This window comes from Chlorocebus sabaeus, chromosome 12 (genome assembly GCF_047675955.1).
Source record: "Chlorocebus sabaeus isolate Y175 chromosome 12, mChlSab1.0.hap1, whole genome shotgun sequence".
NCBI lineage: Eukaryota > Metazoa > Chordata > Mammalia > Primates > Cercopithecidae > Chlorocebus > Chlorocebus sabaeus.
The window spans coordinates 2,086,874-2,101,251 of record NC_132915.1 but is presented as its reverse complement, the minus strand read 5'-3'; the positions used below and the strand labels follow the sequence as shown (position 1 = coordinate 2,101,251).

At 44.9% G+C, this 14,378-nt stretch overlaps 1 protein-coding gene across 11 annotated transcripts in view; it reads left to right on the top strand.

The window, feature by feature from the left end:
- Positions 1–1,771: 1,771 nt before the first annotated feature.
- CDC14B (cell division cycle 14B) overlaps positions 1,772–14,378 on the top strand; it is a 123,767-nt gene continuing 111,160 nt past the window's right edge. For 5 of the 11 annotated variants that reach the window (XR_005240503.2, XR_005240502.2, XR_005240501.2 and 2 more), the window contains exon 1: positions 2,171–2,411. Coding sequence is in view for 7 of the 11 variants with exons in the window: in XM_007969887.3 (XP_007968078.1) it covers positions 2,252–2,411 (160 nt within the window). In the remaining 4 variants the exon portion in view is untranslated. Of the gene's footprint in view, positions 2,412–14,378 lie in introns of all 11 variants that reach the window. The other 6 variants (XR_005240500.2, XM_007969880.3, XM_073021400.1 and 3 more) reach the window with 4 other exon arrangements.

Here is a 14,378-nt window from a genome sequence, read left to right as displayed (position 1 = left end):
CTTCCTATTCACAAGAAGGAAAGATACTTCCGCATAATTACAAAGTGTAGGCCTATACCTTGTCTGTTCATACTATACAAAGCATAAAATTATATACTTGCAAAGTATGAAAATATTTAAATGGTGTAATTATCTGTATTTATGACACTTTTTTTTTTTTTTTGAGATGGAGTTTAGCTCTGTCACCCAAGCTGGAGTGCAGTGGAACAATCTTGGCTCACTGCAACCTCTGCCTCCCGAATTCCCGACCTTTAAACAAGTTACTCTCAAAAGACCAGAATGTCATGGAGATATTTGTTTTTCTGTACTTCTAGGGAGCCACACGGACCACTCCCTTGTAATATCTATTCAAAACAAGACCCACTCCTTTAAAATCCCTGGTAGTCTGGGAAACTGGGTGGCTTTCCAAGGCTGAGCCCCTAGGCCAGTCTGAAAGGTCTCCTCCTCTTCCTCCAGGTCAAAACAAAGGGCTGTGACCTACCGTTTCTGCTCTCTAAGACAGGCTCCCACTCTCTAGCTTTCTTCGCTGCCCCTACAGACAACCATGTAGACCTTTTTAAATTTAAGGCCTTCACTGATGTCCTTAGGGGAAACAGAGGAGGAATGAATAGGAGAACCAACCTTAAGAAAAAGTGCTTACGGAGTTGCTCATCTCTAGCTTCAGACACAACCCCCTACTTCCTTATTTAGCAGTGCTTAAGGCAAAAGCCCACAACAATTGAAGTCAAAGAGCCCCTTCCTGAGGTGCTCTATGAAAATTTGCATTTCTGAGAGGCTTCCAAGGGGACCGACTCAAATTCATCTTTCTTTTCCCCAGGCTGGCAGTTAACTGCGGAACTGCAGGATAAAACGTTCAAGTGCTGGTGAAAAATAGGGACAGCTTGCAGATGTAAAATTGGGGGCCATGAAATCTTAACACTGCTTTCCAATCTTCTCACCCTTTTAGATGCTACCACGGACGTTTGTTTAAAGGCCCTCCAAAATGTCAGTTTTTGGTTAAGTTCCAGGAAGATAGGGCATTATTTTAATCCAGTAGAAAAAGAAGAGGATATGACCCTACAGTGTGCCAGATAAAAAATTCAAGGACTACATTTGCCCCTTGCGTCAATACTTCACGATATAATCGGACCTGTCGACACCTCGGTATACACAGCATTGAGTGTATAAAATTACTGAATTAATGTGGGTGCTGGATTCCGAGACGAGAAACTCTGAGGTGTAAACCACCACGGTATATTGTGGTTCCACGGAAGTTTTATCGGGTCCTTAAGAAGCCCTTGCTTGGCCTCTTTGAACATAGGTCGATAAATAGAGCGTAATTGTTTAAATAGTTCTACTAAAGTTCTGAAATTAACTCTACTTTAAATGTATACAGCTGCAGGTAATGTACTCAGGCCATACTCTTCCAAGCAGGCAGCCATGGCAAAAGTCCCTTTCTCTTGGCGCGAATTACAAGGAAATTCAAGAAATACTTTAAGATATATACATGCCAAAGACCTGGAGTTAAGTTACTAGGGTGGGGCTGTGTAAATGTTTGGTGACTCACTAAAGGAAGTTGGGATGTGGGGTGCTGGTACCCGGAGCACACAGAAGAAACAGAAGTTGGGGGGCTGGCGAAGGTCGCTAGCACACTTTTATCTCTGATTGGCGGAAGCCCTCAGAGTTTTCTTTATGGCGTCACCGAGTACCTGCCTGTAGAAAGGCCCCGTCTCCGTGACGTCACGCCGCGCTGGCCAATGAAAGGCCTCAGTCTGCGGGCCCCGAGGAGGGTTGTGGGCCCTTTTTTGTGAATGAAGCGCCACGGAACAGCCCTCCTGGGGTCCCCACGAGCCGCGTCCGGCTGTGCCCGGGCGCCTACGCAGCAGCGCTCGCGGCCGCGGTGGGCACGCACGGTTACCCCGGGCAGCCCCAGCCGCCAGCGGCAGCCCAGTCGCCTCGGCCGCGCCAGCAGGCTGCGGGCACCTGGGGGCGGGCTGGGGGCGCCGGCCGCGGCAGGAGGCGCTGTAGAGAGGGCTGCGGCGCGGGTCCCGCGGCGGCCGCGGGAGGGAGCGGGGCAGGCGCTGTGGGCCGGGCTCCTCCTCCGGCTCCTGCGCGACCGCCTCCCGCCGGGCTCCGCCGGCGCCCGCCGTCCCCGCAGCGCCGCTCTGCGCCCGCCGCCCCGAGCGCCCGCGCGGGGCTGGCGGGAGCCTCGGCGGGCGCGCGGGCGCGCGGGGCCATGGTCGTGGCCCCCTGACGGGCCGCGGCCGCCTCCATGAAGCGGAAAAGCGAGCGGCGGTCGAGCTGGGCCGCCGCGCCCCCCTGCTCGCGGCGCTGCTCGTCGACCTCGCCGGGAGTGAAGAAGATCCGCAGCTCCACGCAGCAGGACCTGCGCCGCCGGGACTCCCAGGACGACGTGTACCTGGACATCACCGGTGAGCCGGCCGGCGGGCGCGCGGAGGGCCCCGGACGGCCGCACCCGGCGCGGGGCCCTGGCCCACCTCTCCGGGCTGCCCGGGGCCTCCGAGGCCGGGCCGAAACACTTTCGCCCCCACCCCCTTAAACGCCCCGGCCGCCACACCCCCTTTGGGAGCCTGGCTCCTGGGGAGCGCCCCCCGCCCCGAGTTTCTAGCTGCGTGGGCTGCGAGCTATAACTTTAGCCGGTGCACCCTCCTCCACCGGCAAGATGGACCGAGGGTCACCTTTCTAAGTTGCGGGCGTCAGCCTGGCGTCTCGAACCTGCAGCTCCTCCCCGCGGGCTGCTTCTGAGTTCCTGTGGATTCCGCCTCCAGGGGTTGCGAGTCCGGTTGGCCCTCGCGCGAGTCACAACCTCTCAGTCAGCCCCAGAGGATTCCCCGAGCGCGCTGACCGCGCCTGGCACGGGAGCTGCCCCTTTTTGGCGTTGGCCAAACCCCCGCTGCTCCGTAGCCTTGGGACCTCGGGGGCGCCGCCTTGCCGGTCCGGCGCGGAAGCCCGAGCCCCTCTCCCGGGCCTCCCGCGCCCCGCCCCCTAGCGCGCCCCCGCACGCCTCCGCCTCCCGGGGTCCGCTCCCCGCCGGGGCCTCGAGAAGGAAGGTGTCACGTTGATGGCATTCGAGCCAGCCGGCAAGATGAATGCCCGGGTTGTCACTTTTGAGAAATCCCAGCCAGTCAGAGCAGGTAGCCAAGCAGCCCTTCGATAACTGTTCTGTTAGTGCTGATTCGACCGTTCTTGGGGACTCATAAATCCAATTTGGCAGCTGTTAGGTTTGCTGGGATTGATAGTGACGCGTGTAAAGGCATTAAATGTGATGATGTGTGTGCCAATGCTGTGTAAACAGCAGAGCTGTCCACGGTTTTGAGGGAATTGGCAGTCTGTTTTCAGTGGCGGGGAATGTGTCAACCTCGGTGCGTGGCGTTAATAAGAACTGTTTCCCGCCCCTAGCCTTTGATAAACCAGGTAAGCAGGAGTGGCGACAACATTTAAGTTGAAGTGTTGAGACAAACAGACGTTTAGGAGAAATAATATTCTAGGTTCATGGACAATCTGGAAACTAAGGTCCTTTTGAAATGAAGCTGAGAGCAGAGCAGGTTTTCTCGGCTTTGGTGGATGGCCCTTGGGAACCAGAGCGGGCAGAGGAAGGGGTTGCCCTGAGTACCCAGTCCCCCCGCCGATAGCTGCGGGGTGTGTGCGGGAGGTGAAGCCTGCTGAGGCTGAGAAGCCAGGTCCCTCCAACGTTGTGCACTTCCCAGAAGAGGGCCTCACCGAGGACGGGTGGGGCTGGGAGCGGGTGGGCCTACACGTAGTTTCTGCCCGTTATTTATACCTCTTCAAAGGATCTGTGTTGAATGGAATTTAATTTTAAGACAAGTAATGCATGTGCATGGTGCAGAACTCCAATTCTAAAGGTGCACAGGAGTACTTACAGAAAAGTTGGTCTCACAGCCTCCAAGTGTCCTTCTCTAGAGGCAACTACTCTTCCCAGTTTCTTGTGAAGCCTTCCAGAAATAGACTGTGCATGCATCTATATATGCTATATATTCTTTACCATACACGTGCGAGTAGCACCCAACATGTTGTTTTGCACATTGTTCCATTTTCGTAGTGTTTCCTATTAGAATGATTGTTCTGAGTTGGTGCATACAAGACTGGCTTGATTTTAATTACCGCTTAGGCCAAGGTACATATGGTTTTATGAATGAAACCATTAACAAGCACGTATGGAGTTTAAATGTATATGTAGATTTAAATGTTTTTTTAACCTATTTAGACAGTCCCTGTTGAACATTTAGGTTTTCAATCAGAAGGTTTGTGACAGCAAAGTCATTGGAGTAAATCTTTCTCCTTGATGGAGATCAAATATGATGTGGCTAGCCTTCGTGAGGCAGTCACCAATTGATTAACTTCAGAAAAATATAGGGCCGGGCGCGGTGGCTCAAGCCTGTAATCCCAGCACTTTGGGAGGCCGAGACGGGCGGATCACGAGGTCAGCAGATCGAGACCATCCTGGCTAACACAGTGAAACCCCGTCTCTACTAAAAAAAAAATACAAAAAACTAGCCGGGCGAGGTGGCGGGCGCCTGTAGTCCTAGCTACTGGGAGGCTGAGGCAGGAGAATGGCGTGAACCCGGGAGGTGGAGCTTGCAGTGAGCTGAGATCCGGCCACTGCACTCCAGCCTGGGCCACAGAGCGAGACTCCGTCTCAAAAAAAAAAAAAAAAAAAAAAAAAGAAAAATATAACCAAGCAGAATACTGAGGAGAGGTGCATTATATGAAATAAAAATGTTATCAGAGGGCGGGCAACCCTCTTGGGTCCCCTTCCACGCTGTGGAAGCTTTATTCTTTCACTCTTCACAATAAATCTTACTGCTGCTAAAAAAAAAAAAAAAAAAAAAATCCTATCAGATTGCAAGCCCTAATAATGGAAGGGTCCAGCTTTAATGTAAGGGAGCTCCAGGGGAGTAAAGGTTATAGTCACCTTTCCCAGTGACTTCTCTAGGTCACAGTGATAGTCCTCAGTGATAGTCTGCAGTGTGATATACAAGGCCAATTAAAGTATCTTCAGATACAGAGTTTAGATTACTTTTTATTGGGCTTTTGGGGGAAGGCTTGAGGCCTGTCCTCAGCAAATGGCAACTGGTCCTTTCCTTCCCAATGTGTTTTTCCCTCTATTATTGTTTTCTTAATTTAAAAAGCAGTGCATGCACACTTCTAAAAAGTCAAACATTGTCAAATGAGATTTTTCTTTTTTTTTTTTAGACAGAGTCTTGCTCTGTTTCCCAGGCTGGTGTGCAGTGCCTCAGTCTCGGCTCTGCCTTCTGGGTTCAAGGAATTCTCCTGCCTCAGTCTCTCAAGTAGCTGGGAATACAGGTGCCTGCCACCACGCCTGGCTAATTTTTGTATTTTTAGTAGAGACGGGGTTTCACCATATTGGCCAGCCTAGTCTCGAACTCCTGACCTTGTGATCCACCCGCCTCGGCCTCCCAAGGTGCTGGGATTACAGGTGTGAACTTTCACCTGGCCTATCAAATGAGTTTTATGGAGTCTCCCTCCCTTGGTAATGTTTTTCCTCCTTCAATTTTCTGTGCACATTCAAGTTTCCGGAAATTGTGCCTTATCAGCAAGATTAGTTCTCTTTTTTTTGAGACGGAGTCTCGCTCCGTTGCCCAGGTTGGAGTGCAGTGGCGCTATCTCGGCTCACCACAACCTCTGCCTCCCAGGTTCAAGCAGTTCTCCTGCCTCAGCCTGCTGAGTAGTTGGAACTACAGGTGCACGCCCATGTCCAGCTAATTTTTGTATTTTTAGTAGAGATGGGGTTTCACTATGTTGGCCAGACTGGTCTTGAACTCCTGACTTTGTGATCCTCTCCAGCCTAGACCTCCCAAAGTGCTGAGGTTATAGGCGTGAACCACTGTGCCCGGTTGATTATCTTTTGATGGCTGCAATGTATGGCCAAATCATGATTTATTTAGTAGTAATAAATAGATGGTTATTTGGGAGTTTTCCAGTCCCTATTGCAAATGGCTGCAGTAGCATCAATGTATGTATCTGTCTATATGTGTGACTATATCTATAGAATGTATTTCTAGAAGTGAAAATGTCAGGCCAGAGTATATATGGACTTTATCCATTCCTCAGTGGACTTTTTGACTATTAGGAATAATGCTGCTGTGAACATTCATATACACGTTGTTGCATGGACATGTTTTCAGTATAACACCCAGGAGCAGAATGGCAGGATCACATGCTATCTCCATGTTTAATGTTTTAAGGAACCGTCAGACTCTTTTTGCAGAGTGGCTACACCACCAGTGTTCCTGCAAGCAGTGTACCAATTATTCCACATCCTTGCCAACACTTATTATTGGATTGACAAGATTCTTTCACAGTGGAGTAGGTTTGTAAAAATTAATGCATGTTGTCACTTCTGTCCACCCTGCCCTTCAATACATCATTTTTTAACTTACTCCCTTGACATTTTTATTGCAGCCTATTTAATCTGTAAATTGAATTCCCATAGATCCCAGGATACTTCATGTGTGTGTATTTAATATAGGATGCTTAATGCCTATTTTTTTTCCTGTTGTCATTTGTTATATATCACTATTGTTTAGTATCTAGTCACCCACACCCCTATACTGGGCATTTACTCTTACTAGGAGCAGACTAAGGGGTTTAATTCTCGTTCCAATCCCATCCACCTCTCACTGAGCCATTCATTCACCTCTTGCCATGTGCAATGACATGAATTTTTTTACTTGAGCTGTACTGCTAGTTCAGTTTCAGTCTACCATGAAAACAAAAGGTCATAAAGACAATGTAGGCCGGGCACAGTGGCTCATGTCTGTAATCCCAGCACTTGGGGAGGCTGAGGCAGGTGGATCACCTGAGGTCAGGAGTTCGAGACCAGCCTGGCCAACATGGTGAAACCCCTTCTCTACTAAAAATACAAAAATTAGCTGGGCATGGTGGCATGCGTCTGTAGTCCCAGCTACTTGGGAGGCTGAGTCAGGAGAATCTCTTGAACCAGGGAGGTGGAGGTTGCAGTGAGCTGAGATTGCGCCACTGCACTCCAGCCTGGGTGACAGAGTGAAACTATACCTCAAAAACAAAGCAAAACAAAACAAAACAGGCAGTGTAAACTGTAAGCATTAATGCTAAAAAGATGCTGAGTACAGTTCAGAATGAGCTGTTACCAGTCTAGGAAACTGGAGGAAGTGGGGAGGTTGAGGAGGGTTTTCAAGGAAAAAATACTAGATTTTTCTATGAACCTCCTTAATGTCAGAGGTCTGAATCTTTTTTTTTTTTGAGACGGAGTCTGGCTCTGTTGCCCAGGCTGGAGTGCAGTGGTGTGATCTTGGCTCACTACAAGCTCTGCCTCCCGGGTTCACGCCATTCTCCTGCCTCAGCCTCCCAAGTAGACTATAGGTGCCCGCCACCACGCCCAGCTAATTTTTTGTATTTTTAGTAGAGAGGGGTTTCACTGTGGTCTCAATCTCCTGACCTTGAGATCTGCCTGCCTTGGCCTCCCAAAGTGCTGGGATTACAGGCGTGAGCCACTGCTCCCGGCCCAGAGGTCTGAATCTTTATCTCTATTTTCCCATCCCTTAAATAGGGACCTCCATTCATGGCAGTGTACTTTTTCCTTTCCACAGGAAAAAAAAATTGAAAGACTCTAACAGTACTGCATATATCTATGTTTGATAATTTATAAGATGTAATAGTTGGTGCAGCACTTCAATTTATTTTACTATTTTTATTTTTAAAATTTCTGATTAGACTGGGAGCAGTAGCTCACGCCTGTAATCCCAGCACTTTGGGAAGCCCAGGTGGGCAGATCGCTTGAGTCCAGGAGTTCAAGACCAGCCTGGCCGACATGGCAAAACCCCTACTCCGGAGGCTGAGGTGGGAGAATCACTTGAGCCTGGGAGGTCAAGGCTGCAATGAGCTGTGTTCGTTCCACAGCACTCTACCCTGGGCAAAAGAGACATAGTGAAACCCTGTCTCAACAAAAAAAAAAAAAGGAAAGAAAGAAAAGAAAAATTCTGATTAGTAAAGAATATTGGTGCCGGCGCGGTGACTCACGCCTGTAATCCCAGCACTTTGGGAGACCAAGGTGGGTGGATCACCTGAGGTCAGGAGTTTGAAACCGGCCTGGCCAAGATGGTGAAACCCTGTCTCTACTAAAAATACAAAAATCAGCTGGGGCTGGTGGCGGATGCCTGTAATCCCAACTACTTGGGAGGCTGAGGCAGGATAATTGCTTGAACCCAGGAGGCGGAGGTTGCAGTGAGCCGAGATCGTGCCACTGTACTCCCTCCTGGGCGACAAGAGCAAAACTGTGTCTCAAAAAGAAAAAAAGAATATTGGTAATAGCTACTGAGTCTGCCATGATCTACCTTTTAAAGACTGTCTGTATTATCACAGTAAATAATTTTATTGGAGAAACACTAATTGAGGTCAAGATTGTCATTTTAAAGCACTGATTAATGGTGATATATTGGATACTCATCACATAAATACGGCGTTGTCTCCTCCCTCCCTCCTTTTTAGGATCTTTAAAATTCACAGCAGACATTAGACAGGGAAAATTTATTCATTAATTCAAGAAGTATTTATTGCATGCTTACTATGTAAAATAGTCATGCATATTCATTGCAGTGATGGAAGTATATTTTTCTTGATAGAAAAGGAATGCTGTTATGTAGAACACTGAGTCAAGGAGAAAAATTGCTTTTTCTTCAAGAGTTTTGTGTTATAGTAGATTATTCGGTTTCAGGAATCGAAGCCCATCGTAGTGTGTAGTGTGCGTTTTTCTTCTTGCCTGTGTCTTGGTTCTCTACTTACACTTAAATTTGTCTGTAATGTGAATTTGTTTTCTTGATTTCTGTGCTTGCTTAATTCTTCAACATCTTCACTTCTGATATTCATGTTAGTTATCATCTGCTTTAACTCTAATTCCTAAGGCACTCCAACACCACATGCAGGCAACGATTCGACAGTTTCAAATGTCACTCCGTACTTAAGTGGACACACAGAGTAGCTGGGCGCAGACATGAAGGGAAGGTGGGATAATTGTGTTGCAGAAATGATACTGATGCCAGGGAGTTGCCAGTCAGTGCAAATTGTAATTGCTCTGTGCTTTTGAATGGGAAGGAATGTTCCCGGTTTCTGTTAGGGTTAGGAAGAGCTGGACTGACACCACACTGTGGATATTTAGGATGGAAGAAGGGCATTGGTGCACACATGTGACATTTCTTGGAAGTTTCTGAGATAGTCTGTGGGAATCACTGAATTGATAGGACAGATGTTTTGCTTTATAGAGGAAAGAATTTCAAGAGATCAAAACCCTCCACACTCCCCTGTGAAGAAGCCAAAGGGCCAGAGATAAAATTGGGCCACATTGATGTAGTTTCTTTCTGGCAAAGCCATGACTACCTGACTTTTACTGTTGCCAGCAGATAAAGCTGCTTCACAGAGTTGTGCATAAATGATTTATTGGACATCCCCTAGTTAGTCCTGTGCTACTTAGGCTAGGGAGATGAATAATTACCTGCTGAATTTTAGGAAAAGGAGCAAAACAAGTACATCATTCAGGTCTTCTGCAGGTCATGCTGTTTTCCAAATTGACTGTCATTAACAGCCCGTTTTCCAGATATTTTATTCATTCAACAAATGCATAATGAATTTGTGCAAATGAATACCTACTCTGCCAAGCTTTCTTCCCCCTTCAAGTGCTAAAAATAGAGCACTGCTAGAGGTAGTCCCTGCTCTCATGCAGTTTATGTTTCCTGTGTTAATTGAGAAAACAACACTGGGAGGGTCTGAGGGAGAACTAGCGTATAGAGTAACCATATCGCATATTGTGATTGAAATCTTTAGGGAAGAAAAACTTTACTCAAAGAGTTTTTGAAGAGCCAATTCTACGAGGCCAACTATGCTAGCTGCTAGACACGAGGACACCGTGGAAACCTGGTCTCTGCCCCATCCCGTGGTTGAGCACAGGCGGGTTATCAGGAGCCTTGTGGAGGAGGCTTGATGCTCTCATGTGCCACAGATTTGTTGTGAGAATGAAGTGAAGGGGATGCCTGTGAAGTGCCTGGCTCGATGCCCACTGATGGCCAGGGCTGCATCCGTGTTCTCTCGTGTCACACGCGTGACAGCAGCCGCGAGGACAAAGGGCAGGCTGAGGCACAGTCATCACGCCTGGAAGGGTTTCAAACTAAGAAGCAAACATTCCTGTGTACTTCACAAAAGGTTCAGTGAATCAGCACGGTGGAAATGCAGTGTGTTCCTGTCTCTGCTTCTGAGAGCAAGCTCAGGGCAGAAATGCTCCAGATGAGGCTGGCTCCATACTTGTCAGGGCAGCGGAGGAGGTTTGGCGCCGTGGTGATCATCTTTTCTGCCTTGGGAGAAATGTTACAGTTTCTCTTTAGAAAGATGCCCTATAAGAGGAGGAATAAACCAAAGCTGTTACTTCATTCTTGAGGCTATTGTTATGTATTTTTCTTCTCCTGAAGACTTATATTGCCTAAGATTAAATTGCAGCTAAGTTTATTGTTGGGGAGGTCTTCTTAAAGACGGGAGTCCCCTCTACCATGGGAAAGCCTGAGATAGAAAATAAAACAATATATGAAATTATTTACTGATAGAATATAAATTTTCAGAGTGGTTAATTTAAAAAATGCTGTTCTTGTATATGTTTTAAAATAGTGTTTCACAGACAATTATCCAAAAGATTTGAAACCGATGGTGCATATTATTGGCAGACAGGGCCTTTTTTTGTTTGTTTGTTTGTAAAACAAATTGCCTTTCAAAGGACATTTCCATGCTTAATGTGTCGCAGAGACACAACTTATTTGGAAAGGTTGGGAGTAGGATATAAAGAAGAAATTAGATCTTTAAATCTATTTTTTATTACCCTGGGAAAAGTGAATTTTAGTAGCCAGTATTTTTTGTTTTCCTTCCCATCTTAGCTTCTGAATATTTTTATTACCTAAGTAAATCCTTCACATTAAAATTGTTACAAGGATTTGTAAGTTGACATGAAAACATAGACCATTTGAACATGTCAAAGTCACGCCTCCTCTAGATCAGGTGCCTTTATGAATGAGGTAAGTAGGTGCGGGGTTGTTGAGGACAAATGTGGAAGAGATTGTATTAGAGACAAACAGACTGGTTCGCAGGAACTAACCAATCTTCAAATATTGTTTCTTTCCACTGTTTCATTTTTAGCTTCCAAAGTGAGTCATTTGATTTCTAGTGTTATAAGAAGAATTGACTTCCATATTAGGCAGGGATTACTTTTGAAAACATTTTCCAAAATTGATGGTAACCTTCCTAAACTCAAGGATATTGAACTGGAATGTGTACATCTCGTCTGGACTCTAGTTTATATGAAAGTTTTACGCCCTTTTCTCTCTTTTTTTTTTTTCTGTAGCTTTTCATGGATACTGCTCCAACAAAGGTATTCAGATCATTGACTACTTTGCAGTTCTTTTATATTACTTTAAACTGTAGAATTTCATCTGTTAGTTGTCATTCTTGGTTCCGTCCTTTCCTGTTTGCTTGTCTTAATCTTAGGCAGCAGATTCAGTTTTCTGGAACTGTAGAGCAGCGTTGGCATGTTTATGACTTAAGTGGAAATCTGTCTTTATATGAAAGGTTTTGTTGGTTGCTGTGATGGTTAATACTGAAAGTAGTTTCTGCGATATTTTATTGGATTAATATGAATACCAAGTTTTGGGTGGCAGATATTTTTTGGTAATATTCAATTTTTCTTTTAAAATTGACTCTCACTTTCGTAGGCTCTTGTGGAAAGGGTACTCACAATGAGTTGTTATAACTGCAACAGCTACTCCTGTTTTTTTTTTTTTTTTTTTTTTTGGCGGTCATTTAGTTCTTTCTAGACATTTATTTGACTAATAGATTTATATCCTATTTACTGAGTTTGGCAAGAGGGAAATGTCATGAAATGCTAACTACGAGAACAGAGTAGTGCTTCTATATTCTTTTTTTAATTTACGAAGTATTCTTGCTGGGCGTGGTGGCTCATGCCTGTAATCCCAGCACTTTGGGAGGCTGAGGCGGGTGGATCACAAAAGTCAGGAGATCGAGACTATCCTGGCTAACATGGTGAAACCCCATCTCTACTAAAAATACAAAAAAGTAGCTGGCTGTGGTGGCAAGCGCCTGTAGCCCCAGCTAGTTGGGAGGCTGAGGCTGGAGAATGGTGTGAACCTAGGAGGCAGAGCTTGCAGTGAGCCGAGATTGCGCCACTGCACTCCAGCCTGGGCAAGAGAGCGAGACTCCATCTCAAAAAAAAAAAAAAAACATAAAAAAGTATTCTTATTCACTTTGACTTTCAAATGCCTCAGATGTGGGCAGTAAGCAAAAAACAAATCTGAATGGGCGTGGGCGTGTGTGTGTGTGTGTGTGTATATCTATATATCTTTCCGATTTAAAACAATTCTAACTTTAATCTCTTGGTCTTTTATACAGTTTCTTTAATCTCAGCATTGTTTATATTCTAGAGGAGCAGTTCTCTTAGAGAATGGTTCATTCACCAGTTGGTTCACAAATTTGGTCCTATTCATTGTCTTTGAGTCTGAAAAAGCTGAAGAAGCTAGGCTGGATAAATTAATTCTAGTTGCATAAGATCACATATCAACTTCATTTCTCAGGTAGTTCAGTTTTATACCATTAAAATTTGGTTGGCAGTGTACTTTTTACAAAATAAAAACATCTTGTTCCTGATGTCTGTGATATTTATTGTTCTTTCAAGTTCTCATTTGAAAGTAAAATTACTTTCTTGGCACTGCTTTGTGGTTTATGACATTGATCTTTTTATATCCAATCCATAATGCAATACTATCATTACAGATTCTGAATTCTGCAAAGCCTTCTCTCAATTTTAGGACCATCTCAGCTGAATCATTCTTTGGGTTTTGCTCATTTATTATTTGTATTTATATGAATGGTGCTATGGAATTAATTAATGTATCCATTCAGCAAGTATTTATTGAGCAACTACTTGAATTGGGCCAAGTGTTATTAAAAAATGGAGGGGAAGGGATGTGAAGATTTATACATGCCCCTTTTCCCTGAAGACTGAGAAAGAATACACTCTTAAATCATCATCTCAATGAAGACAGGTAATGAAAGAATTAGTCATTATGTAGTTTTGCTCTTTTTTTCATTTAAATAGCATCAGTTTGAAAGAATTGTGTTTGGAAATGTCACTCGTTATTCCTATACAAAATGAATAATTTGGACTGGGCGCAGTGGCTCACGTCTGTAATCCCAGCACTTTGGGGAGGCCATGGCGGGCGGATTACTGTAGGTCAGGAGTTCAAGGCCAGCCTTGCAAACATGGTGATACCCCGTCTCTACTAAAAGTACAAAATTAGCCAGGTGTGTTGGCATGCACCTGTAATCTCAGCTACTCAGGAGGCTGAGGCAGGAGAATCGCTTGAACCAGAGGTTGCACTGAGCAGAGATTGTACCCTGCACTCCAGCCTGGGTGAAAGAGTGAGACTCCATCTCAAAAATATATATATGAACGAATAAGTTTTCCAATATCTGGTGAAAATAATCTGTCTTATGGTGTGTCTTTTCGTATGTGTGTGTGTGTTTTAACCTTTAAAAGAAACAACAGGGAAAAGTGTCATTTTGGTATGTAACTGATCATATATAAGTATATGTTAATAATTCACTGAAAACCCTATCTCTACTAAAATATATCTAAAGGAAAAGGTCTACATTTCAATTAATTCTACATCTCTAATTTGGATCTCTAGCTATCCCAGAGGATATAATTTAAAATAAGATTTCTTGTTTATTCTTGGTAAGAAGTAATTACAGAGCACCTTTAAGATGAGTATTGCTTTTTAAATTGAAGGCACTAAAGATAAAGATTGCTAAATATTTCGGGAACTAGATTTAATTGTGTGACTTGAACTGAAAAGCATTCTAATTTTCCATTCATTTATGGGTGCTGGGGAAGAACTGCTTTGACATGAATGTATAATAGAATTCGAACGTCAGTCTTAAATTTTGGGGAGTTGTTCTCAGTTTGCTCTTGGAATTTATTGTTGTAATACTGTCATTAGGTAGCTTGTTGGAAGCAGCTAATATGTGAAAGTGAAGCATCTTAACATGTATCTCTTTTCTGACAATGAACTGTCAAAAAAGCTTTGAGTTTAGCTAACACAACTGAGGCTGGGATTTTAACTCCACTATTAATATATTCTAATTTTAAACTACTGTAACTGAAAGGGCGTACAGCACTGATTCAATCCAGATATGTTTGAGTGCGTTTGATAGTCTCATCCTTGCAACAGCTGCTGAAAAAGATGTGGTAGAGATTTCAGACTGGACCACTGACGTTTGGGAATTGACACTAGCACGCAGACTGGGTCAGG